Source organism: Haliotis rubra, unplaced genomic scaffold (assembly GCF_003918875.1).
Source record: "Haliotis rubra isolate DU_JTF1 unplaced genomic scaffold, ASM391887v1 Scf419, whole genome shotgun sequence".
Classification (NCBI taxonomy): domain Eukaryota; kingdom Metazoa; phylum Mollusca; class Gastropoda; order Lepetellida; family Haliotidae; genus Haliotis; species Haliotis rubra.
The window spans coordinates 876,864-903,250 of record NW_025767101.1 but is presented as its reverse complement, the minus strand read 5'-3'; the positions used below and the strand labels follow the sequence as shown (position 1 = coordinate 903,250).

Genomic DNA, 26,387 nt, shown 5'->3' with positions numbered 1-26,387 from the left:
AACATATTTGTAGGAAGAAGTAGGCACCCCTATGTTCACCAGTTGTGCTCCCCTCCTTGTGGATCTGTTTCCTTATGCATTTGAATTAAACTTTCTGCTGGGGTTGGCAAAATAAAATCAAGTTAATTTGGCCAAGAACTTTTAACTTATGCTTCAGGTTTATCGATTATCTGATATCGTTCAATAACCATCAACTAGCCAGTTCCCTTTCACTGATTTACCCACATGAAGTTGAAATTAAGGAAACAAGCGACACCGCCTCAACTGTTTCATATTTAGATCTATGCATAAAGATTCAGCATGACACAAATCTCTCCAGAAAGTTGTATGACGAAATGGTTTATTTCATCTTTCCCATTCTCAACTTCCCTTCATTTCAATCAATATTCGAACCTGGCTTTACATTTCACAACATTTTATCTTTTTATCAAGATTTAAAGGGGGTAAGTGCAGTAGTTGGAACAGTGAAACAAATGCACGTGCGGTACGTGATGAGCGTTAACTTAGACCAACCCTACTTGTTCTCGGTGTTTCAATTAATGTGCATACCCCTTTGTAATACAAACCAATAATAGCGATTTGAAAGTATGATCGTTTGTTAAACAACTTTTATCCTAAGTTGAATAAAATACTGAGATTTAAATATTCAATTGGCAAGGTAAAATTATGAGGATTCGCAATCTTAATTTTAACTTTATTTGATTTACTTTTTTGTTTGTTTAACTCTTTCAAAACCAGTCAAACAGAGGCATTTACTGCCATGACACCGAGTTCCCAGAGACTCTGAGGTCAGAGATGAAGCCTGTGTTTATGAAGGAAATTATAAGCTTGTAAAACGTTATTGCTACTACATCCCATACACCATTTAAAAGATCTAATCCTACTGTTGATAAATATGAAGTTTATTTTTATAATATTATTCAAATAATACAACTACAACTTAAATAAAATTATTTTTGACTGAAAATGCAAGCTTACATTTATAACCTCCAGATAAACCTCGAAAGAAGCAAAAACTATGGCGATTTTTTTCCATTTCTGACATGTCATAACATGTCCGTGCCTTTTTCTGTTATATTTTCATTTTTACGTAATCAGAAAATTATTATAAAAAGATTTCTTAAATAATATGTATGGTCGCCTATTTCCCGATATCTGTGGCTTTCCGCTCGGTAACATGACATAACAACGGAAAATACCTCCGTTTTCGAAGCTTAGTATGAAAAACATGGGAGGCGAATCGTTTGATGTCGGGTATCGTTCGAAAGCTCTGAACATCAACAACATCACTGAACCCTTGCCGAGAGTATTTTCACAGTTGTAAGAAGCGATTTTATTGGATAAAAATTGGTTTCTAATGACGCTTTTTTCGCTACAGTCTGCTATAAGGGTCGTGATTGGTCAAAATCAGACACGTGACATGAGGCAGCCAATCATATTACGGCAATGGATTCCGTCCTCGTAAACGAAAACTTTTAGATTTAGACGTAAGTTTTGGGTAAAATAACGCTATTTTGAACATATTAATCAAGAAATCGCTACCTATACGTAAATTATGGAACTTATTGGACGTATCGTGCTAGGTTATGACCTGTGACAAAAATGCTTCATGTATATATTTTCGCATTAAACATCGTGTCCGAGCGTGAAGATTGAGGCGGCGAGAGCCGAGATGTCAGTTGTCAGTGACATTACATGATCGCACGAAAAGATGGAAATAGTAATTTTATGTGTACGTTTGACAACGTTTATGAATGTTGTTGTTGATTTTATTCATTAGTTTATTCAATTTATTTAATGAATTCCTCGAAACATCGTTACTTTGCTCTTTGACAATGTTATTGTGGACCCGCTGCCGAAGCATGTGTCCGAGAATTGTTGTTTTCAATAACATTGCGAAAAATAGTTTATAATTTTAATTCTGCTGATAATATATGATAAATTGAAATTTAATAAGTGTTTTCAGACATTGTGAAATGTGATAGATTTAACATATGAATCATAAGTCAGGTAGGTTCCTAAAATTATGTCTGATTTTGACGTGACTACTGCCTGGCCGCTTAAGCGGCCTCCGGTGTCTGGGGACTCATAACGTTGTGGCCGCTTAAGCGGCCTGCGGTGTTGAATGGGTTAAAGTGAAATTCATCGGTACGTTTTCACTGCAAACAGACAATACACATTCGGGATAATTCTATTGACTGATTAATATTGGGTCCGAAGATGGTAACGGAAACGCTAATATCATACCCGCTGCATAGGCCGATCCAGGAATGTTCAGGGGGAGAGGTGGGTGGGTGTCGAACCCCCAGAACCCCCCTTGGCTCCACCAATGCAAAACATTAACGTGGGTCATTTTCAAAAGGGGGAGGGGGCGAACCCCCTGTACAAAACCCCCCTCCCCTTGGATCCCCCAATGCGCTTAACTTGTATTGATTGTCCCTAACGCGCATACAGTCAGATACAAATCAGTTTTCACTCATTTTCAAATGGGCGATAAAAGTGAGCACGTAGTTTTGCACGAGGTATGAATTGTTACATGGCAGTTATGAAGGGGTAGATGTGATGGTGAGACAGCCAAAACGTTGTTCTACATACAATCTTGGCATACTTGTCATGACTGCTGTTTAATTCGAAGTAATGGGTAACAAAAACGGCAATACTATACTCGCTGGAGTCTGTACTGAATATCCGTGGCACGCATGCAGAGAGATACAAATCACTTCAAGCATTGTTGTTAAACGAAATACAGCTCGAAGTCGTTCTGATCGGTTTATCAAAGAGGTCAAGTGGGGAATTTGTCAAAGCTTGTCAGAAATGCAGGGCCCTACTGCGTTCGTTGGTAGTGTGTGCGTGCATGCGTGCTTGCGTGTGTGTGTGTGTGTGTGCGTTAGTGTGTGTGCGTGCGTACGCGCGCGCATTAGCACCCGTCACAATAATTCTTATTCCAACTATAGACGCCGACTTGACAATATTAGTCTGGACCAGACAATCCAGTGATTGACAGTGTGACCAGCGATCAGCTCTACTGGGTTACGCTGACACGCTCACAAAATCATGGAGTGACAATGGGGACACATTCTACTACTCACACCCCCAGAAAATACTCGCATTCATGACAATCCGGCCATAGGTTATATAACACTTTTCATTGATAAGAAGAATGTTTCCACGTGATAGCACATTCAAACTGTAGATTTTGTCTCATTTATAACCCGGTTAGTTTTTTCCATGGCTATATTACTGCAGCGTCCATATCCTATATGTTCCTGTAGCTAGTAGATATACTTTCACCGTTATTTTTACTTACACCCAATGGAATCTGTTTTAGCAAATGATCGAGATTGGTTCTTCTCTGGTATTGATAGTTTATATATTTGTCCGACACTTATCTAAAAAGTACTGGCTTATCTAATGGCTGCATAGTTTTATGACTGTTTTTATTTTATAGAAATAACAACAAACACGTGGAGCAGTGTGTATTCCGACGATGTAGGTATTGGCAAGGCGACAACAAATATACTATTCAAAAAAGAAACGCATAACCCAGGAATCTATTGCGAAAATGTTGTATTTTTAAACATGTATAGCTCGTCCACAAATAGAGTTTAGTACATGAATTTGTACATCAGTTTAGAAGAAGGTAATGTCTATACAACCAAGTGGATAATTTTAGTTAACGGAAACGCTGAGCGCGATGGTGACGACGGTCCCGACGTCGGGTCTCCTGGCTCTCAGTCCAGTCTCTCTCAACCTGTTCCGTACCCTTTGACCAGAAGTCAAGGCACCCTGGCTGCTGTGTTCTCACCCGTGACAGTACGATCACGCGAACGTAGTACCCGGATGTACCGATCTTGGGCTGCTTTGGTGAATCTAGGTCTGCCTGTACGGGAATGGTCATTTGCTATTCCTGTTTGGTTGTAACGAGCTGCAGGCCGTGATATCGTGCTCAGACTAACATTCAGACGGCTGGCAACAGAACATTGATAATCTCCAGCGTGCATTCTTTCAATGGCGATATCGCAGCGCCAAGACATGTCGTAGTGATTTGACCTTGAAACATCTTCAAAGCGAATGTCGATTTCTGAAAGTAATCTGGATTTTTATAGCCAGACAGTGCATGCTCTTTGCTGCACAATTTCAACTGGAAGGTGATTTCTGTTGCGTTGTGGCGATGCCTTTTTAATCCTTGTAAGAAATCTCATCAAAATTAACATTTTCAGGTAACGTCAATTTTTCACTTATAGAATTGTGTAAAATCATGTTATCAACACTTTTGCTACATATTTTAAAGATTGTTTGAACACAATAGATAATTAATAGATTTTTAAAAATACAAAATGTCTATGCGTTTCTTTTTTGGGATAGTATAGATAGACGGTTTGTTTGTCATATCATATTAGTCTCTAAAGAAAAGAAAATCAGAGTAGTTTCTAATTCTTTTGTAATAACCAGGACGTTATATAGCATTACCTGCTATCCATAAAGTCATCTATCACGACTCCCGCTGACCCGTGCCTTGTTTCAGTTAGCTGGAACAACCTACCACCTTACATATGTTTGCAACGAAGTCTCAACTCAACCTGTATAATGTCATGTCATACAAACATAAATGGAACAACTAGCCGGATTCCTGCCAGTTCGAGTGCAAGTCTTACAGAATAATACATCAGAACATTATTCTGTGTGATTTTTCTTTCTGTTTTTATGTATGATAATTAAATAGAAACCTAAACTATGATTATCCTGTGTTGGGGCATATTATATCACTGAAATTGTTCTATGTATATAAAGGTGTAGCGCAGTGGTTAAAGTGTTCACTCGTCACGCCGAAGACATATCGCACATGGGTACTTGAAACCAATTTCTGGTGTCCCACGCGGTAATATTGCTGGACTATAAAAAAATACATAAATGCATACAAAAAACTGCATAAAACGAAACTCACTTACTCACTCTTGATGTAGAGGATTAAAATTAGACAAAAATAAGGCCATTTTAGATTTTCAATCGTGTGTATATCGCAGAAGCTTTGTGTCAAAAAACGGAAACCGGTTTTAAAGGGAAGAAATGATAACTGAAACACATAAACGATCATCACCTTATTTTTTAGGTTAGGGAAGAAGGGTAGGGTGTTCTTGAGAATATTAAAACTCACCGTACTTCATTCATACCATGCTTTAAAGGTAACAATTTTGACAATTATGCATCAGCGTATATTTGTGCTTTATGATATTTTAAGGGCGTTCATTTCTCTTCACGTGTGTTTGCAAAATGTCAGTACTGTCAGCTTAAAGAGGGAGGATAACCAAGATCAATATTGCGGTCTGATCATTATCTGACAGAATTCCGGATTCGAACCCCAACCCATATGTCTTGCATTTACGTTTTTGGTTTACGCTAACGCGGACTTGACAAGGGGAAATAACTATGCTACTTGACTATGCGTGCTACTAAGATATATATTGGAGCTGATGAAATGTTAACTATGCCTGCCTAACTTTACTTATCCGCAACACAAAGTGGTGTCGGATATCCCGAGAAATCTAAACACTTAAATAGAACGAGCAACAGAAACTAATTCAAAATATTTGAGTAATAAACATAAACCACTACTGAGGGCATATGTCGAGACACGCTTGCCACCCAACCCTTAGTATCGACAAAACTTGATTAGAATTACACATGACACTTTCCAGAGAAGCCACCACTGCTGCTTACGACATAAAAACAAAGATTGAAACCGCAGATATATTTGCGTTATCAATACGAAAGGCGATATATATGGTTGCAAAATCCAACAGTGCAACGAAGCATTGCTGTCGCATATGCATACTGAATGTCTGCAGTTCAAACCAATCATCGAGCAGCTTCACCTGGATCGAGGTGCTTTCCCGCTTCCTTGTTGCTCTCAGCCAATGAAAGGACTGCCCAGAACCCTGGACACTATTTATGAGCTAAATGAGACACCCACGGACACACTGGGCGACACTGCAGCAAACAACGCTCATCATTTCATCATAATGAGGGTGGAAGGAAAACATATCCTTGTCGTACTCCTGCTTTGCTTTTTTAGCTGAAACAGCTACTTCAGGTGAGCACAATATATAAATGTTTTTAATGTAATCGTCTCAAACATATATATTGGACACACACACTTTAGGATTATACTTTCTCAGCTAGTACAGATTCTAGGTCTTTGGTTGGGTTGAGTCCCATCCGGGAACCCACACTCTCAGAGTCAGGCACTTAATCGCCAAGAGACCTAATCCGGGCATTGCGTTGTCATGGTTTCCGGTCGATGGCGCCGTGTCAATTTACACTCATCAGAGGGGTACTCAAAGTCCGTGGTATAGGCTGTCAGTTGTGTTTTTTTGTGGAAGTGGCGGTGGCTGGGTAGGTTAGATGGTTTTGTGTGCTGGCGATTGAGTGCCTGACTCCGAGAGTGGCTGTTAAAATGCTGGGTGGGACCTGAACCAAACAAAGGTACTAGAATCTGTACTTTACTGAGAAAGTATAATCCCAAATATAACCTGAGTTATACACACACCACACCAATGATTCTTTCATTCTTCCATTCTTAATCTGTCAGATCATGAAAGAATCGATTGGGCTTTAACTTCCTTCGAGGTGTATATAAAGACATAATGAGTTTTAATTGACTTTTATTGAAATCGTATGCTTTTAAATCAATATTTGATATGAGTAAGAACTTTATATTGTTTTATTGTTTAAATATCTTGTCATCATGGACTATCAACCGAGTGTTGGACATTCTAGGGTCCTCTGACTGTGAGGTGGAATGCTGTAGAGGATGCGAAGAATCCTTCGTAGGAACAATAAGGTATATTTAAATACTCAATCGTATCTGTAAGAGAAAAATATGCTCTTTATTACTGTCCGCAGCTTTTGTACTTTTAAAAACTAAAACAATATAATGTGAAAAGCTTAAGTATTGAAATAAATTTGAATTATTGACGGTCATTTCTGTATAAAATAAATCAAATTAGTTGTCAAAGTAAAAAATGACATTGATGTCAAACAATTGCAAACATCTTTAAAATAATAGCATTGTCTTTATGTTCTTGCATTAAATAATCTCATTTTGTCACAGCAAGACACATGTGAACTACACCCAGCTGAGGAGCCGAGCCAGTAGCTACTACGTATCTTGTGGTTTCTGGGGGTGGGGCTCTTGCAAAAAATACCGGTAAGCGCGAGGAGTAAGCTCTTCTGACCTTTGCATTCAATACGTGTGCATAGCAACATCGAGCACACTCAAGTTATTCATATACTTCTTGTTTACAATCAATTATTTGATGTAAACCAGTATTAATATATGAAGTATATTTCTAACGGAGGAAACGAAATATTTCCAGGAAGAAACAGAAGTTTGAGGGTTGATAATTGACAGCCTTGCTGTATCCAAGGACTGAAAGGCTATTTGTGCTGAATGAACTTCAATATGTGAGTGAGTGAGTTTAGTGTTACACCGCTCTCAGGAAAATTCCAGCTACATGGCGGTGGTCTGTAAATAATCGAGTCAGATCAACAGCATGAGCATCGATCTACGCAATTGAGATGCGATGACATGTGTCAACCAAGTCAGCGAGCCTGACCAATTAGTCGCCTCTTACGACAAGCATGGGTTACTGAAGATCAAGTACCAATCCAACTAACCTGCAATCCCTGTATGGAAGTAATGTTGTATTGTGGTTTTTGTGTGGTTTTTGTGGTTGTTGTTGTTTTGTTGTTTGTTTGTTGTTGTTGTTTTGGGGTTTTTTTGGTTTTTTTGTTTGTTTGTTTGTTTGTTTGTGTGTTGTTGTTTTTTTTTGGGGGGGTGTTTGTTTGTTAAACGCCACACTCATCAATAAACCAGCTGTATGGATATATGGAATGTGTAGTCATGTATGTAAGACCTGCTTAGAACACGTTCAGTTCGTAGGACTAAGACACCGGGTTAAAGGTGCTTGGTTCTGCACCGATTATAGGGTAAGGTTTTACACGGGTCAAGGGGTAAGTTTTTACACCAAGTGGAGGGGTTAGGTTTTACACCGATCAAGGGATAAGGTTTCACACCAGGTCGAGGAGTAAGGTTTTAATAGGAACAAGGGGTTAGGTTTTACACCCGATCAAGGGTAAAAGTTTTATGGGTCAAAGTTTTACTCAGGACTAGGGGTAGGGTTTGATAAATGTGCGATACCTTCAGTAAGGTCCCGATCAACCTGAGCATTTTCTCTCCATTTCAAATAAATACTGTAGCGTTTACTTTGCTAACGGTTCTGCCACTTTTGACATTCTGGATTCTGGAGTCTGCTGAAGGTAACGCTTCGCTAGTTTTGGGGGCTAAGCGACGCTGACGCTGACTGATTAGGGATTTGATACAATATATGGAAACAACTTATCAATTTTTCTTATAATTTCTACTATTCATTGCTTAGTTATTGCTAAACTCATTACTTTAATCGTGTCAAAGTAGCTTCCTCACTCCGGGTTTTCTGTCCGTCATGTCTTAGTGTTAGCCTTTGCCCTTTATTATTTATTCCACTTATGCCGATTTCTCTCATCAGTGCCAATTGTTGCTACAGTAACCCTTCATATACCATATTACATTCTGTTAATGTTCATTATCCAGTCATACTTCACAACGTTATTACGATTTATTAAAATTTTCGGTCTTACAGTAAAATACAGAAGGTACCAGTGTTAGCCATAGTTTGTGTCTAGTTTCCTCTAACAAATGACCATATGATCTTATGCAAGACTTTTAACTCTCTCTCTCTCTGCGTTATATTCCAGTCTTCGGTACTACATCTACAAGACCTACAAGACTCTGTATTACAAGACCGTAGGGATGAAGTGTGACCCCGGCTGCCAGTGTGTCCAGAGAGTGTCTGTGGGTCCACTTCCGATACTCTTCCTGTCGTCCAACGCCACGACGTCCAATGTCACTACGGCCACATCCACAACCCCGGGCGGAAACTAGTCCGACTAAAAATCACCACCAACACATCGTCATTCCCCGACCTTGTCTCGGAATAACACGAGTTGGTCACGAATGTAGTAATCTCCCAACGTTCCAAGTTCCGTATCTCGTCAAATCAAAACCTAACTCGAAATTCCAACGGTATCCCACAGTCGTCATCTTAGGGTAACTTCAGCGAATTCAAAACGTTGCAACGCCTCATTACTCGTTCTAGATGCTCTGACAACCTATCTTCAACCCTGAGATCCCTCCACTGGTTACCCATCAAACAACGCATTGAATACATAATATTCTTCTGACTCACAACTGCATCTATGAGAACGACATGTGTATCTATTTCAAAGACCTCATTACAATTCCGACCTTTTCGTTCTGTTGACCAGTTCCTCCTATTAACTCCACTCAGCAAAATAAGCATGGTGACAGAGCTTTCTCTTCTGCAGCTCCCAACCTCTGGAACAGTCTTCCCCTATCTCTAAGATCACTAATGGCAACAACAAACTTCAAATCAGCTCTAAAAACATATCTCTTTCTTCAAGCATACCTAAACTATCTTCTTGTATTTCTGTTTATACAACATGATGTTTACTTAGTACAGCGCCACTGAGCATCATTTACTGGTGGAGTTAAGACACTATAGAAATGCTTTATTGTTGTGTTTTACAGATTAAGATGAAAAATGCAGACAGCAGAGAGGGTTCGGTTGATCCTGGCACAGTCAGGCTGGTAAGGTTCATCATGAGCTCAGGGCCCTTGCCCCTTCTACACGCAGCCCAGACAGCGAATGGGACTTCTCCCAGGAATCACTGCCTTGTCGAACCCACCAAGAACTTTCCGGAGAACATGTAGACTCCCCAACACTGCAGACTTTAGTCTGTCTCACGGTCCCTGAACCACATTATTTTTCCTACTGCCTAGCCCTCTCTGCAGTGCTAAAGTCCTAAATGAAGCATGTCTAGATTTCCTCAGATTCTGAATCTCTGGTCTGTCTTGGGCTCCTTTTCAATTTTATTATTATTGGATATTTATACAGCGCACATATCCACGCGCTAGTTCATGCTCAAGGCGCTGGTATATTTTCCTCGATCATTGGATGTCAATCTCAACGGCCCATCTTATTATCAATCTCAACTTCTTGGAGAGTATACAACTCTTGCTGCCACAAGGCGCACCGAGTTATTGCGACTTTCTCGCCCTTAGAAGGTACCCATTCTCAGCTGGTGGACTGGGACACATAGCCACAGTACTTTGTCCAAGTTTACTGCACATTGCTGTTCCCACAACTAGGTGTTTGTACGTATTCATGTGGCCACCATCTGGTCATATACCAACGAATTCGTGGGCACAGGGGTGTGTACTGTACACTAGGAGGTGTGACAACACTGAAAGAGTCTGCATACAAAGTTGACTCCAAGGTTTTTACACCCGGCCAATTTAAATAGGTTTGCTAATTACTATCAAAATTATATATATTCAGAGACTAAGCGTTAGTCTATGCAACCTTCTGCATTACCCAGAGTGTCAGAAGGGTTGTGCTCCCGCTGGGGCACTCTTCTGATCTTATTATTGCATCGCAGAACTCACCGTCTGTCTCTGTACTGTCCTTGCAGCTAACAGTAACACCTGTCGGTGCACCAGTTGTGGGATGGAACGCTGTTGTCCAAGTACGAATTTCGAATTAAGACCTTCAGACGCAAAAACTGAATATAAAGCATTGCCTTTGACGCGTGATCAATGTCAAATAGAAGATGAACGTCATGAACTTTAATGATGCGTTAGCCGCCATCACCATTTGAGAAGTAAATATCTGTCACATAAATTCTATTTGTACCCTACCTATACCTAACAGAAGTGTAATATCTGGTAGTTTGAAAAGTATCCATGGTTACAGACATACCTTTACTTATAAAGCAGTGCAGTGCACTTGCATAAAATAATATATGATTGTATAGTATAATGTTTTAAACATTCTCACTGAATATTCTGTATACATTTGATAAATATCAGATTATATTATATATTTTCTTTTTGCTTTTTGTTTTACAGTATTTCAGCGTCTCTGTTAATACCTTATTTAACAACAATTCTGTATTTTGGAATTGAAAATTTAATGCAAACAAAATTAATATATATATATATTTACCAATGTATCTACGGCCTCCGTACGCGTGTTTTTCTTGAAACCTTTCATTTCTCATAATAAAATTAATTTCATACACGTTGTGTTCATTCATTTACGTATTTACAAATAATTAAGTGCTGAAGACGTAATAAATAGCCCATGGAATACTGTAAGGGATTCTTGTATTCTCGCATCCTTACATCTAGTTGATTTCATGAGATCGAGGCGAGCATGTCCCTGACAGAATTTCATACATGCCCGCTGACCAGCATGGCCTGGCGAAACACCTGTGTCTAAATGGATTTAGACATATTCGTAATAAGTTTAATTGATCCAGTACATCACGGATCGGGTGTTCACAAGACGAGATCTGGCTGACTGGTGTTAGGGCGTTGGCCCTGGGCCCTGTCATTGCCCATTAACCCAGTTTATGCTGGGCAAGGCGCAGGTGTAAGCACCTAACCTTATGTTTGTGGTAAGAGTCGACTAAATACATGCACAGGACTCCACTGTGGGCGATCAGGTTCAATGACTTAGACAATGGGGATTTTGCTCCTTCCTTTGGCACGTTAACGGCCTTTGTGATCGGTTGCATCAACACACTTCAGCAGATGTCTCAGAAGCGCGCGGAACCATAAGACATACTGCATTACCAAAATAACTGGTTGAAGCGCACATAAAACTACTCACGATTTACAATGGGAGTGAGTGAGTTTAGTTTTACGCCGCACTCGATTTACGCAATTCGGATACGATGACATGTGTCAACGAAGTCAGCGAGCCTGACCACCCGATCCCGTTGTCGCTTTTTTCGACAAGCATAGGTTACTGAAGATCAATTCTAACCCGGATCTTCATGGGTCCGATTTACAATGGGTTTCTATGTTTATTTACACATTTCAGAAAATAGCATAGACTTGTTTGAGACATGCTCATTTTGTGTTATTATAAATGTGATAAATTTTTATCTTTTACTAAATTTTGTACATAAGAAGTGATAAAACAGTTCTTGTAAAACAGTAACCTCCATTTACAAAACATACAATCCCCCGTCATTATCTTTCCTCACAAGGTGTGTTAGGTTATCTCCAAGTCTCTATATGTAAACAAAATTTTCTACATCTGAATTAAGCTTCAGATGATATAATGGACTAGAAAGGTAACTCAACAGGTAGAACTGGTGCGTTTGGATAGCCTAGTGGTTAAAAGCGTCCGCTCGTCACCCGAAAACCAGGGTTCGATTCCCCATATGGATATAGTGAGTGAAGCCCATTTCTGGTGTCCCCCCGCCGTGATATTGCTGGAATATTGTTAAGAGCGGCGTGAAACTAAACTCACTCACTCACTGTAGGTAGAACTGACCTCAAGCGTTTGTGATAAGGAGGAGATGGGCTGCCAGTAGATTATATAAAGCTAGCCTCAGACTGGACAGGTCCACATTTTCACAACATGATCAACACTCAGGTATGCAGCTTATACCGACAGTCCAAATATGCACTGTTCATGCCCATGAGGAACACGAAACTACAAATACAGGTATTTCCCGGACCAGTGAGTCATAATCATACGACAGAACAGGTTTTTTTATAACTCGTCGCGTTTCACACCACCCGGACGCTATTTGTTATAGTTTAACGAATAACACCCGCGACAGTGATGGAGAACGTTCACTTGCTATTGACACTACTTGGTAAGTAACTTGTGTTAAACTTTATACGGGTAGGCTCAGTTCAATTGTTAAGGCTTGGCCAAATCAGTAATGGCGTACCCTTGTTATGGTATTACTGAAATATCAATTAACATGCAAATGTTCTCCAACTCTATTACTGAGATCAATACAAGTTAGGAATGCCTGTTTACCTAAACATACGTGAAGGGGAAACAGTGTCAGAAGGTATTGGAATCAGTGTTTCCAAACCGAAGATGATAGTGAGTGAGTTGGGTTTTACGCCGCTTTCGACAATAACCAGCGATATCACGGCGGGGTACATCAGAAATGGGTTTCACACATTGTACCTATGTGAGAAATCGAACCCGGATCTTCGGAGTGACGAGCAAACGCTTTAACCACGAGGCTACTCAGCCCGTCCCCCGAAGCTGATAACAGGTGTCCCCCATGTTATGTGGGATTCTGTTCTACTGTAGGTATATGTGTGCAGATTGGACATTGGGCATGTATTTCTGAATTATAAAGTATCCTTCCTCTTTTCGAGGCTATACGTATAACACGGACATTATTCCATAGCCGTAAACGTCCAGTTTTAGTCCGTTTGACTTCAATTGAGACCGATGAATTGCTCACTAACACAAAATCTAATAAATGCAACAAAATGAAATTTTGCAGTAACATGAACTCGACAGGTGTGCGAGTTGTGCGTATGAAATTGAAATTTCACTGCACACGCTTGTTGATTACTTGGCTGTTCTACCAGCAAGTGGTCCTCCCTCGTAAGAAATAGCGAAAAGTGACAACAAAATAATGATCGTTTGTTAAACAACATTTTTATTCGGATGTCCAAAATTATGAGACAAATCATCAGAGTTGGTCTATCGATTTCATGTGACTGTGTCTGGTTAATTGACTGGATGTAAGAGATCCCAACAAGCATTTCCAACACATGGAAACATGTTCTTATCCTATGTCTAAATCCACAGTAAATGAAAAAATAAATATAAAGAAAATATATTTTCAAGTAATCATAAGGCCTAATGCATAAATATTTATGTCCGTTTTCAGCTGTTGGACTGACTATATCTTGCCCACTGGAGAACCACTGCGAATATGATGTCTGCGACAACAACACGGGCTTCTGTGTACATGGATGTAAGGAAAGTTGGAACGGACCGAAATGTGACACCCAAACAATATGTCCAAACTGTCAATGGGGTTACTGCAACGCGACGAGGGTGTGCCTCAGAGGCTGCTATCCTGGTTTCTATGGTGACAAGTGCAACAAGTCATGTCATGCGCATTGTATAAATAAGTGTGACTTCAATACCGGTATTTGCTTGGATGGTTGTAAGCAGGGTTGGTACGGACCATACTGCACTAGGAAATGTGGAGGTGGCTGTTTTCAAAACTCGTGTCATCGGTGGCATGGCAACTGTCAGTGCCAGTCGGGATGGTATACAGAACGATGTAGTCAGGAATGTTTTGGTTGTCTTTCTTGACAGAGCCTGTGACCATCTTAACGGCAGATGTAGAACAGGATGTAAACCTGGTTGGACTGGCATTACGTGTTCCACCAACATTTGCAGGAACTGTGTTAACAGCACATGTCCGTCGGGGACTTACGGTTCGAGGTGTCATGGCTGCGTTTCCGGTTACCGTGGTCAAACGTGTGAAGAAAAATGTGCAGACAACTGCGCTGTCTGTTCACAATTCGGTAACATATGTAGTGAGTGTAAACAAGGGTCATTGTGTATCACAGCTCCAACAACATTTGCTTCAAACACTGTCAGCACATCCGGTGACTTCAGCATCAACATCACAGTGACGTCAGAGGTTTGGACGTCAATTTCCAGTATTGGCCTTTCAACTGTGGTCCATCATTCAGCAACCAGCTGGAAGACATGTGAGTTTCTAAATTTGTTGGGCAAGCTTATATTTACTCTGGACATGGAAATTGTTAGTGATCCCATGGTATTTTATTGGCCAACAAAGAAAGTTTTCCGTTAAGGTTCCCATCAACCACCTGGCCTCCAGTTGTCAGTGTATTGTCAACTGCGTGCTGCCAGCGAGCTGTAAGTAGGATGTTTGTTTAGCTGGAGACTGACACGTGCCCCTCATGTCGGATTATGTGGTGATCACTAATTAGTTATCCAGTCTCTTTTGTTAAGTAATTTACTTCCAGGGACCGTGAGAAGACGTTTAGTTAAGCGGTATTGTTTACTTATCCGAGTTTAGTTAACCAGACTCTTATAGTGATAATTAATGAAGAAATTTGCCGGGACCAAAGAAAAGTGTTATCAGGTCTGTTTAGTTAAGCGGTCTTTACTTAGGCGGTTTCAACTGTACATATACACGCCCACTAGCGGAGAGCTGTTTCCCGATTAGCTGAAAATGGGGTGGGCGGTGCTTCAGCTGGTTTTACTACGCTCGTTAGTGTAACTCATTGTGAAACGTTATTTACAGTTGTTCAGTGGTGGGGGCGTGACCTAAATATTTTAGTTTCATGAAAACAGAAACTAACAAATCGCTAGGTTAGCCAGTAACATATTACTTTAAAATTGATTAGATATATTTATATGAGTTTCATTATTTGTCAAAAGAAAGTTATATCATAGGAGTCTCGCTGGACTTGCTTCCACGCAACTATTTACACCGCATGGAGGTCTATCCTGCTCTACTTTATTCATTGTATTAAATTTGTCTTACTAGAATATAAATAGAAATGTCTCGGTGACATGTTATACATTAACTTATTGCTCATTTCAGTCTCTTCTTCCGGCATTAGAAGGATGAGTTTCATTTTCGCTTGTGTCCTCTTGGCCTTTGCAGTGTGTGTCACTGCATGGTGTGCCCGGGAAACGTGGTGAGTGAGTGAGTGGGCTGGTGTGTGAGTGTGTGACAAAGGTAAGTGTCATTCAACAGAACATTTCTCTATACGTGACAACCGTCCACACGTGAAGATCCCGTTTAGAATTGGTCTTCTTACCTCTTTGTCGTAATAGGCGACTAATGGGATCGGATTGTCTTGCTCGCTGACTTGGTTGACACATGTCATCGTATCCCAGTTGTGTAGATCGATGCTCATTTTGGTGATCACAAAATTGCCTAGTCCTGACTCGACTATTTACAGACCGCCACCATATAGCTGGAATACTACCAAATCTACTAACGACAGTCGTTATTCTGGACTTTGTTAATTCACATCCCTCACTTCCGACCGATTATATCTGTCTCTACATACATTAATCAAGGGAACATTTACCCGTACGTGCATAACATGGTTATTCACGACATTTTTATTCCGCAACCCTGTCTTCCGGCAGATTACATTTCTCTGTATAGATATTAATCAAAGGAACTTTTCTCCGTACGTACGTGCCTTTTGTTATTCCTTAAATAGTAAATCCGCAACACCCTGAATTCCAACCGATTACATTTGCGTCCATTATATTAATCAAACCAACATTTCTCTAGCCTAACTTTCATTACAAATACACTCAACCCACTCTTGCTTCTCATCACCTGCCTAACTGACATTCCTCACCACTGGCTTCCCCACTAATTAATCCCCCACCACCTTGGCTTCTGCGTAATTAACTTACATTCACCAATTGCCATGGTAATCACACTCATCTCATTCATGTTATCTTAGCTCATCATCATGTCATTGTAGCTCATCATGTAACTTTCTTTGATGCTTTGTTTCCCCACCATTGTTATTGTTATCGCATTATCTTATCTTGTCTATAAACTGGTGTACCCCATCATTCCCCTATATGCTTGAAAACGTTATAAGAATCTATACCGAAACGTCGCTATTGTCAAAATAAAGAAGTTGATGATCCATAGTCTTGTCACATCTAAATACACGGACAACATCCGAGTTAATGGAATACTCTACATCTGTTTCAGGAGACAAAGGAAACCAAAAACAAGAACCGGTTTGGATACCTGGAGCTTCTCAGTGGATAGTGTACCCAGGCATTCTCAATCCGGTGTAACGCAGTTACAAGAGGCTAACCTTTACTATGACGGCACCAGACTTGACAGCAGAAACCATGACGAGGGGCGATATCACGACAGCCCAGTTGGTTATGAGTCTCTCAGATATATTTCAGATAACATTGACGTGGATCTGCAATACTGAAATAGTTCCAGTTCCGGTCGTGGAGGCAGCAACAGTCCTGAAGAATCTTTCAGACGCTGAAGAATTTCACTGATGTATGATCGTTTGTGTGTTGTTTAATGCAGCACTCAGCAATATTCCACCTATTGACAGCGGTCAGTAAATAATTGGGTCTGGACCATACAATCCAGTGATCAACAACATGAGCATCGATCTATTCAATTGGGATACGATGACGTGTCAACTAAGTCAGTGAGCCTCACCACCTGACCCCGTTAGTCGCCTCTTTCGACAAGCATGGATTACTGAAGACCATTTTAACTCGGAGAATCACTTATGCTGTTCTATCGATTAACATTGATTGTATCACCCCTGTTTCATTTTAGATAGTGCTATAATAGATTAGCATAGTTTTGAAAGGTGAAGTGATGTGTAATTTCGCGAGTATCGTCGGCACTTTGGTGAGGTAGAGATTATTTCATTTATTCCCTTAGGTACCTAAACTGAAAATACCTGAATAATGACATCACTGTCAAGGCAAATCGGTGAGTGAGTGAGTTTAGCTTTACACCGCTTTTAGCAATATAAGTATTTTATTGTACTGTAGCGTATCTTTTAGCGTCTTTTGCTTTGATGCCACCAGGGATCGAACCATCAACAGACAGCTCTCTGGACAATTGTTCGATGCGCTATACCACAGAGACGTTGTAGAGATGAGTGGGTGTGTTTTTACACGCTATCTTTTCAATAATCATGCAATATCACAGAGGGGGACACCTGAAAGGGGCTTCACACATTGTACCTATGAGGGGAATCGAACCCGGGTCTTCGGTGTGACGAGCGAACACTATAACCACTAGGCTAAACCACCGCCTCTCAAGGCAAATGAAAGAACCTCAGCTTGATTATGTTACCGCGGCCAGCAGCGCAGTCATCTGTAATTCACCGAGAATGGTCAGTTGGCTGCGGAAGCTTGTGGACGAGATCTTGGATACTGCAGATTCGAGTAATGTAATACGATACGGGTCTGCCTGACAATGAATATAGTTATTTTTAGAAAATAAATACAAACTCGACGTTGTAAATACTAAGTGGATTGACATATGTTTAAAACAACCAGTAAAGTTTATTTTCTTAAAACATATATTGTGATATATTAGTATTCTTTATATGTTCTTGCAATCATATTAATATTCTGACATTCACACGTATGTTCATATGGACATTAGGCATTTGTTTGTCCTTATAGTGAGTGAGTTTAGCTATACGCCGCTTTTACGTAGCAATGTTCCAGCACTATCACGGCAGGGGACACCAGAAATGGGCTTCACACATTGTACCCATGGGGGGAATCGAACCAGGGTCTTCGGCGTGACGAGTGAACGCTTTAACCACTAGGCTACCCCACCGCCCCTGTTTGTCCTTATAACCACCTTTCCTTGAACAGATGTGAAATCGTAAAAACAATGTTGAACAGTGTGTGGGGGATGTTATTTTGTATGTGTCCTCTGCTCAACAACCAGACGCAGACGTTCATCAAACTATGAAAGTTTCCTAGCAAAATGTGGGGTTTGACAAATCACGAACTGTTTGATGCAACGTGGTGGACTGAAACCATAGATCAAACTGTATCAACACACAAGAGAACAGTAATATACACAAACGTACATATAAGGGTGACACTAAAGTAATCCTTCGTGTCGTCGTACCAGGACGAAATGAATCGTTCACAATATCAACCACTGGTTTGCTAATCACAGCTTCGATTTCTTTGGGAGTACAGTCCACTCCTGGTCGTATTAATCAGCGTCCCTATACCTAAAGCATCCGTAACGTTACGACATGTCGTAACTCTATAGTTTATATTGGCCTTCGAATGTCGTTGCGCTGCGAACGGATCGCGACCCGGGTCCTTTCATAGAATTAACAATCAAAACTCGTATCTTGGACAGCAAAGTATAGAGTAATGCCTGTACAGTCGATGAAATACTGTTTCTTCTGTGAAGTCTGCTGTCACAGCTACGTCTTTTATGACCCAATCAAACATTTTTCATGCTTTTAAACAGCCGATGGGTCAATGGTGAGATGCAGAGATTTCGTTAAAGTAAACATCGGAGCTGGGACCTGCTTCTCACCGTGATGCCCAACTGACCTAGCAACTCTGGAGTTCACTTCCACCAGATTTGTCAGAAGATCGTGACTGTCCGAATTCCCGACTAGCACTTCACACAGGGTCTTGATATACCAACTACCCGTTGACCTGCTCCTGTAGCTTGCATACCCATGAGGTGTGCAATAACCGATGAGGAAGTCGGCCCTGTCTGCGACGACCTGAACGCCTTCTCCAGCCTCAGCCATCTCCGTGGGCAGTTTGAAACCCTGCATACGAGTCTTTCCCCTGTCGGCTTGACAAAGAATATCTTAGGTTTGCCTGCAGAGTGATGGGCATTCTCTGGATGTAAACTCAGAAGTAATCTCAGATAAAGGAATAGAAACCCCATCGGTGCCGTATAGCATGTCGTTGTTCCCGTGAGTCAGCAAGCAGCAAATGAAGGCATCATGTCCTGAGAAATCGGTGTCTTTGGAAAAATCACGAATTCGAGCTCTTATGTGATCGGAAGTTAAATCTGTTTCTATCATCACTATAAATCCCAGCTTGTTAAATGTAGTATGCAGTTTTTCCACGTCAATCTCTGACCCTGACCTTGCTCTCGAACCTTGGGGTGGAGAAGTTCTTGTTGTTGAGGATGAGACATATCCCACGGCCACTACCTGGCTTCACTGGGTATTCTGGAACATTAACAGCCTGAGTGAGAACCGATGGAAGTTAGTTTGAGTGAAGATTCGGACAGCTAATAAATACATACACAAGATATCAATAAGAATAATTCTTTGTTATAATCCGGATATCAAAGTAACTCGTATCTAAAAAGATAGACATTTTGAATGTATTTTTGAAAATATTAATATATTAGAAATGTATTCAGTCGCTATACATTTTTTACCCATGTTTTGTTCATTCATAGTTTCACATGACTTGTGGTGTGGATAGATTGCGGGTTATGATTAAACACATAGGAACCTGGGCCCCGTTCCTCAGAGCGATCGTAACCATAAGACGATCGTAACTCCCATGCTTTAACATAGACTTACGACAGTCGTAGCGTTAAGATGATCGTAACTCCCATACTTTAACATAGACTTACGACAGTTGTAGCGTTAAGATGATCGTAACTCCCATACTTTAACATAGACTTACGACAGTCGTAGCGCTAAGATGATCGTAACTCCCATACTTTAATATAGACTCACGACAGTCGTAGCGCTAAGATGATCGTAACTCCCATACTTTAACATAGACTTACGACAGTCGTAACGCCAAGATGATCGTAACTCCCATACTTTAACATAGACTTACGACAGTCGTAGCGCTACGATCGCTTTGTGGAACGAGGTCCAGATGTCAATCCCATATTTGTTGTTCCCCCAGAGTCAAACGTCTAGAACCCAACTGTCCACCAACTGTCTTAAAACACCACTTACTCAGAGTATCATTTATACTGATCGAAACAGAACGACTTGCTTACCATTTTGTTTGACGTATCCACTCTTGAGAGTTTCTATATATGCACCAACATCCCGCATATCAACTTCAGAGCCTATTGTTGATGGATCTTCTGATGGCGAATAACTGGCATCATCCCTAACATAGGGATAGTCCACAACATCGGAATCATTCACAGCCTCCCGCTCCTTCTCCTTAGGCTCTTGACAAGAGCATTCTAACGACGTTGTTTGGTTTTCTTTGAACTGGTTGTAATAGTTTGGATATTTATTTTGCAGAGCTTCAATGACGTCTTCAGACTTAACGCCATTTTTTACGAGTTCTGCCCATTTGCAGCTGTTTGAGAGCCCCCCTCGGCACAGGTCGGCATGCAGTGAAAGCTGGATTGCTCCCTTCCTTAGAAGAGGCTTTGCAAGTCGATGCACCTAAACATTAGAAAATAGGCATTAGTGAGGGAGCTGGATTTAGAGCCGCTTATAATAGTATTTTCATTTCTGGGATGAATGAATATAGCGCAACAGATCTCAGAGATCAAACCATCATTCATTCTGAGAACACAACCTCCATTACATTATTACAATCCCCTGAATTTTGGCTATCATCAAACAATAAAATATATTAATACTTTCTGTTCGACCTTCCGTTTTTTATAATTTGTCAAAATCAGTCGTATGAATAAGAGTCTCTTTTACTGTCGAGCGCTTTTGCATATGAGGTGGTTTGGTGGCGAGGCGATTGTGTAGCAAGTAATCCTCAAGTGGGGTGAGCTAAAATTATGATCTTCATACTTGCAGTTTATTTCGTTTCTCCTAGACAAAACAAACTCAAAGTCAGTAGTATGGTAGCAGCACATTTCCGAGGTGACGTAACGTGACGCAACCTCGAAAATATGCAGCCACACTGACGTCATACGTCTGACGTCACGTCGACGATCTCGTGACGTCACGATCTACGACGAAGGCAGTGACGTCACTTGATGGTGACGCAACCGCGAAATATACTGCCACACTGACGTCACGACCTACAACGACGGTATTGACGTCACGTGGTCATTGAACCGTCACAAATAGGGGAATGGTCATCTAGTACGTGTGCGTGCATGCGTGCGTGTGTGTGTGTGTGTGTGTGTGACACCTACTAATGACGTCACACAAACAAAAATGGAGACCATAAGAATCCGTCCGTCAAGCTAAATTCTCAATTGCTCTCAGACGCGTTTTACCTCATAAATGCACCATTAGCGTGCCAATGATATTTGAGATTTTGAAGGAGGCTAGGGAATCTTGTGCTGTCTATGTAAAGCTCTCTACAATACTAGACCGCAAGAAACACCTAGACACTCTTAATCACACGACCACTCCGTCTGTGTAAAGCTCTCTACAATACAATACGGTAAGACGGTGATATTCTACATGAAACTAAATGTGAGGTAGAAAACGGCAAAGCAGCAAGAGTGGTACGGAGTGTTACGTTCTTTACCTCGTATCGTAAACCCAAAGCGGGAACGAATAATAATTTTGAAGGAGGTCTGTAAATGTCGTACTGCCAATGTAAAGCTCTCTACAATACTAGGCAGCAAAACAAATGTAACAAGACACTCAAAATAACACACCATCCAGTTTATGTAAAGCTCTCTACAATACAACACGGGAAGGCGGTTATATTCTACCAAATACAACAAAGAAGATATTGAGTCGGGCAGTCTATGTAAAGCTCTCTACAATACTAGACCGCGCGAGCACCGTATCCTTCATTGTTTAAACCACCCCAAAATATACCAACGAGGTAGACAACGTCAACACTTTTATATAAAACACAACAGAGGCTAGTAAAAACAAAATTTCACAAATTTTATTCGTACATATGCACAACTACATTTCTACTCACAAAACAGTTGGGAGACCATATTTCCCGTCCACCGACAAGGTGTCTTCGTTTCCTTAGTGCGATGATGGCGATACTTCTCCTTCTTATTGAAGAAAAGTTAACATCTTTCTCCATCACTCTGTTCATTATGCGAATCGGGAACGTAGTAGCAGGACATCGTTGTACGGAGCACTCAAAATATACAACCTCGCTCTCGGGCAACTAGCTACTGCGTGTCGGTGTGCGTGATACTCTCGTCACCATCTGCGGTTACGTCCGAAAAGAAAGGGGAGGGGGCGTGACCTAAGGGCGCCTCGTCCTGTCATTGGACGGTAAGGGTCATGACAGTATGGTTTGAGAGTGGTCAAGTGCGTGGGCATATACACCCCAATGGTCCCGAAGCGTAATTGGGCGTGTCCTCGTTGTAGTCATAGACATCACAATACACGCTCGGTACGCTCAGTAGGAAGACGAAAATCGCCTCTATTATCTTACACACCATATGTCCACGGCTTATCGTATATTGCTGCTATTAGGTCTAACCATCCCTTATTACACAATCGTTGTGTGTCAACGCCATCGCCTCTACACCCCTACGTACGTTGTCAATAGGTTTAATTGCTCTAATCGTCCTCTAATACACAGCCGTGAGTGTCGATGCCGTCGTCTCGCCAGTTTTCCCCAATAACTCGCGTATTGTCACGAAAATTACCTCTACTACCATATACACCATTTCTCTCTATCGATGTCTTCCATGGTGTGCGTTGGGCGCTATAATCCTTTCAACTGCTGGCGTAAGGTGTGGTCTAACCAGCCCTTATTAAACAATCATTTCGACCACCGTGTGTGTCGACGCCGTCGTCGCTACACCTTTTCCTTCTCATAGACTTGCCTATTGTCTGGAAACTAGCCTCTACGTACACCGTTAAGTGGCTTAACTGCTCTAATCGTCCCTCAATACACAGTCGTGTGTGTCGACGCCGTCGTCTCACCAGTTTTCCCAAATAAATTCACGTCGCGAAAATTACATCTACTATCTTATACAACATTTCTCTTCTAGAACATCCCGAGGATGCTTGAAAAGAGCTATCTTGTCACGAGATAGCAGAGAGTGAAGTTTAATGTAGGCATTATACACAACTCAGTGGTTCTATGGAAGGGAGCAACCTGCCTCACGGCCGATACCGTTTAAACAGGTGTCATGTACCGCTAACCGACATACTAGTTATTTTATTTCCACACACCCGCTATAAAGTATTCCTGCTACTGATGCCGCCACAGGTGGTTTTAAGAAAAGGGTCATTATTGCCAAGCCATTGCAAATCTCGCCCGTACAGTATTTTAGATGGAGAGGTAAACTGCCCGTCATCTGCATTAGTGTATAGCAGCACTGCTAAAATGATCACATTGTATTATATACTGTCCAACTCTCTATAGCCGACTAGTGTCAACCACAACATGCGACACTTTAATAAACCACTTTTTACTGCTGTGTAACCATCGGGAGTGGAACATCTTGACCTCATGTCTAGCAATCAGACACGCTAAGGAAGGCAGGTAAACATGGCTTAGGTGAAGTGTGTTATATTTTGAAAACTGTGTATCGTATTTTTATAAGGGTCGGTGATACTTTTGGAATGGTCTACCCTACTTCTGACACGGTGGGTCATACTTTGAAAACAGCTTATCATATTTTTATAAGGGCGTATCATACTTTTGGAACAGTGTGTCATACTTTGGGCGCGGTTATACATTCTCCCCTCATTTTAGTAGTAAAATCTGTGAGAATTGTACGAGGCTAAAGTTACACTTTTGGGAGGATTTGTCATACTTCTGGAACGAATTGTTCTACGTTTGGGGCACTGTGTCATACCTTTGGTAGGGGTTATACTTTCTCCCGTCCTTTACTGTAGATACATCTGCAGAAAACGTACAGCATGAATGTCGAACGTTTCGAAATCTGTTTAAATTAGATAAGGATTGAATGTAGCAGCACTCAAAAATACACAACCTCACTCTCTGACAGACGGCTTCTAACTAGCTACTGCGTGTCGGTGCGCATGATACTCTCGTCACCATCAGCGGTTACGTATGAAAAGAATAGGGGGCGTGACCTAAGGGGCGCCTCGTCCTGTCATTGGACGCTAAGGGGTCAAATCCGAGTCCTACACATAATTATACCTATTACATCAAACACAGGCGTTATCGCCGTGGGTACCTAGCTGCGTAAGCGCTAAAAGCCACACATAACACCTCTTTGTATGGTTGGCTAGTAAAATCGGTTTGCTTCGAGACGGCGGCGTGGGAAACAGTGTAAACATTCCTACAGCTTTGTAACTAAACTAATTTTTCCCTCGTCAAAAACCCTTGCTCTTAAAGTTCTTGAGTATACTCTTCTTGGTATTATCATACCATCTGAAAACCATGGAATCGTTTGCAAGCGTATTACTTTTACTGAGAGTAGGGAAATTAATGTGGTTCAGGGACTGTGAGACAGACTACTGAAATGCCTAACTATATCATCGTTAGAAATACCTCGAGATCGTCAGCTGCCGAAATATAAACAATGGTGACCGCAAGCTACCGACGACAGGCTTTGTACACGAACTCTTTTTGTAGGAATAATGCAAACGACCGTATTTTGCCACAAAATCGTGAAATTCGGGCCATATTCGTGTGTAATCTAGCCATATTCGTGTGTAATCTACCCGGTTCGCTTTTTCTGTCCGTGTTGCAAATAAACAGTATAGGATATTCCAATCTCTTCACCCCACTACAGTCTATTTTATTACCACACACCTCTACCAAAGTATCTCTGCTACTTATACCGCCATAGTTGTTTTTAAGAACAGGCTCATTACGTCCAAACTGTACGGATAGCTGTTGACAGCATGGTTTGAGAGTGATATGCACCCCATGGTCCTGAAGGGTAATTGGACGTGTCCTCATTCTAGCCATAGCTGTCACAATGTACGCTCGGTACGCGCAGTTGAAAGACGAAAATCACCTCTATTATCTTACACACCATATGTCCACGGCTTATCGTATATTGTTGCTACTACATCTTACCATCCCTTATTACACAATCGTTTGGACCACCATGTCTGTCGACGCCGTCGCCTCTACACCTTTTCCTCCGCATAGACTTGTCTATTGTCTCGAAAAATAACCCTTACGTACATCGTTAATCAGTCTAACTGCTCTAATCGTCCCCTATTATACACAGTCGTGAGTGTCCACCCCGTCGTCTCTACACCTTTTCCTTCACATAGACTTACCTATTGTCTCGAAAATAGCCTCTACGTACATCGTCAACAGGTTTACTTGCCCTAATCGTCTCTGGGAGGCAGAATTATTCTCAGTGGCATCAGAAGGGGCAAGAGTGGAGTCACCACTGCCAATGCGGAAGAGAACTCACGATTTAGAGCTGATGTCGGTGGATGCATCAGCACCATCGCCACCATCACCATCTCAAGCATCATCAGCGTGTCTGGCATGGCAGTGTCGCCAATGTCGGGGTTGTCTACCAGTCTATGCAAACGGGACTATAGACTATAATGGTACATTTCAGTGTGTATATTGTAGTACCATCCTGAAGGACACATACATGCGACGTTTGACGCACGGTAGTAAGTGTCATATCGGGCGAAGGATGACAATTCATCAGTGTCAGTGCACACTACACCTGTGAGTCCACCTCACACCACCCAACGGTCCTTTTCAGGACCACCCATCTCTCCATAAGAATGCTTTGTACATTGCAAACAACGATAGCATATATCTCCAGCGGCGGTAGCAGGACCAACGTCGCATTATTCGCGACCCCATAACCTCTAGATTGACCTACACCGTACCTTACGGTTACAAAACCAGTACCACGTGATCCGTTCAGCCTTGTCCGACCGGTAGTTCGCTAGACAGTCGCTCTCCATTTTAAAAGCCACGAGCGACTCCCCAGTTTGCTTCCAGCTGTATAAGAACCTTTTCCTCACCTCGCTCCATTCACCATTACCTACGGCGCAGTACGGTCATGTCTCTACGGTCAAACGACCA

General features: G+C 41.4%; 3 protein-coding genes and 1 long non-coding RNA gene across 4 annotated transcripts; 2 read left to right on the top strand and 2 right to left on the bottom strand.

The window, feature by feature from the left end:
- Positions 1-925: 925 nt before the first annotated feature.
- Positions 926-6,136, bottom strand: LOC124288481. Its single transcript, XR_006901463.1, has 3 exons — positions 5,966-6,136; positions 5,706-5,707; positions 926-939 (listed from the first exon to the last, which is right to left on the bottom strand). It is a non-coding gene; the product is annotated as an uncharacterized LOC124288481 (long non-coding RNA).
- Positions 6,137-6,685: 549 nt separating this feature from the next.
- Positions 6,686-9,546, top strand: LOC124288480. The gene is made up of 4 exons (XM_046725001.1): positions 6,686-6,841; positions 7,112-7,207; positions 8,797-8,969; positions 9,201-9,546. Exons 1-4 carry the CDS (start codon positions 6,699-6,701, stop codon positions 9,224-9,226), a joined length of 438 nt encoding a protein of 145 aa, XP_046580957.1. The 5' UTR covers positions 6,686-6,698; the 3' UTR covers positions 9,227-9,546.
- Positions 9,547-12,393: 2,847 nt separating this feature from the next.
- Positions 12,394-17,088, top strand: LOC124288478. The gene is made up of 4 exons (XM_046724998.1): positions 12,394-12,795; positions 13,843-14,680; positions 15,544-15,640; positions 16,690-17,088. The coding sequence occupies exons 2-4, from the start codon at positions 14,119-14,121 to the stop codon at positions 16,922-16,924; spliced, it is 894 nt and encodes a 297-aa protein (XP_046580954.1). The 5' UTR covers positions 12,394-12,795; positions 13,843-14,118; the 3' UTR covers positions 16,925-17,088.
- Positions 17,089-18,007: 919 nt separating this feature from the next.
- On the bottom strand, positions 18,008-26,266 carry LOC124288477 (caspase-3-like). The gene is given in 4 exon segments (XM_046724997.1): positions 18,008-19,624; positions 19,626-19,693; positions 20,491-20,893; positions 26,189-26,266. Coding segments are annotated over 4 exon segments (1,212 nt in total). The 3' UTR covers positions 18,008-18,961.
- Between the last annotated feature and the right edge of the window lie 121 nt (positions 26,267-26,387).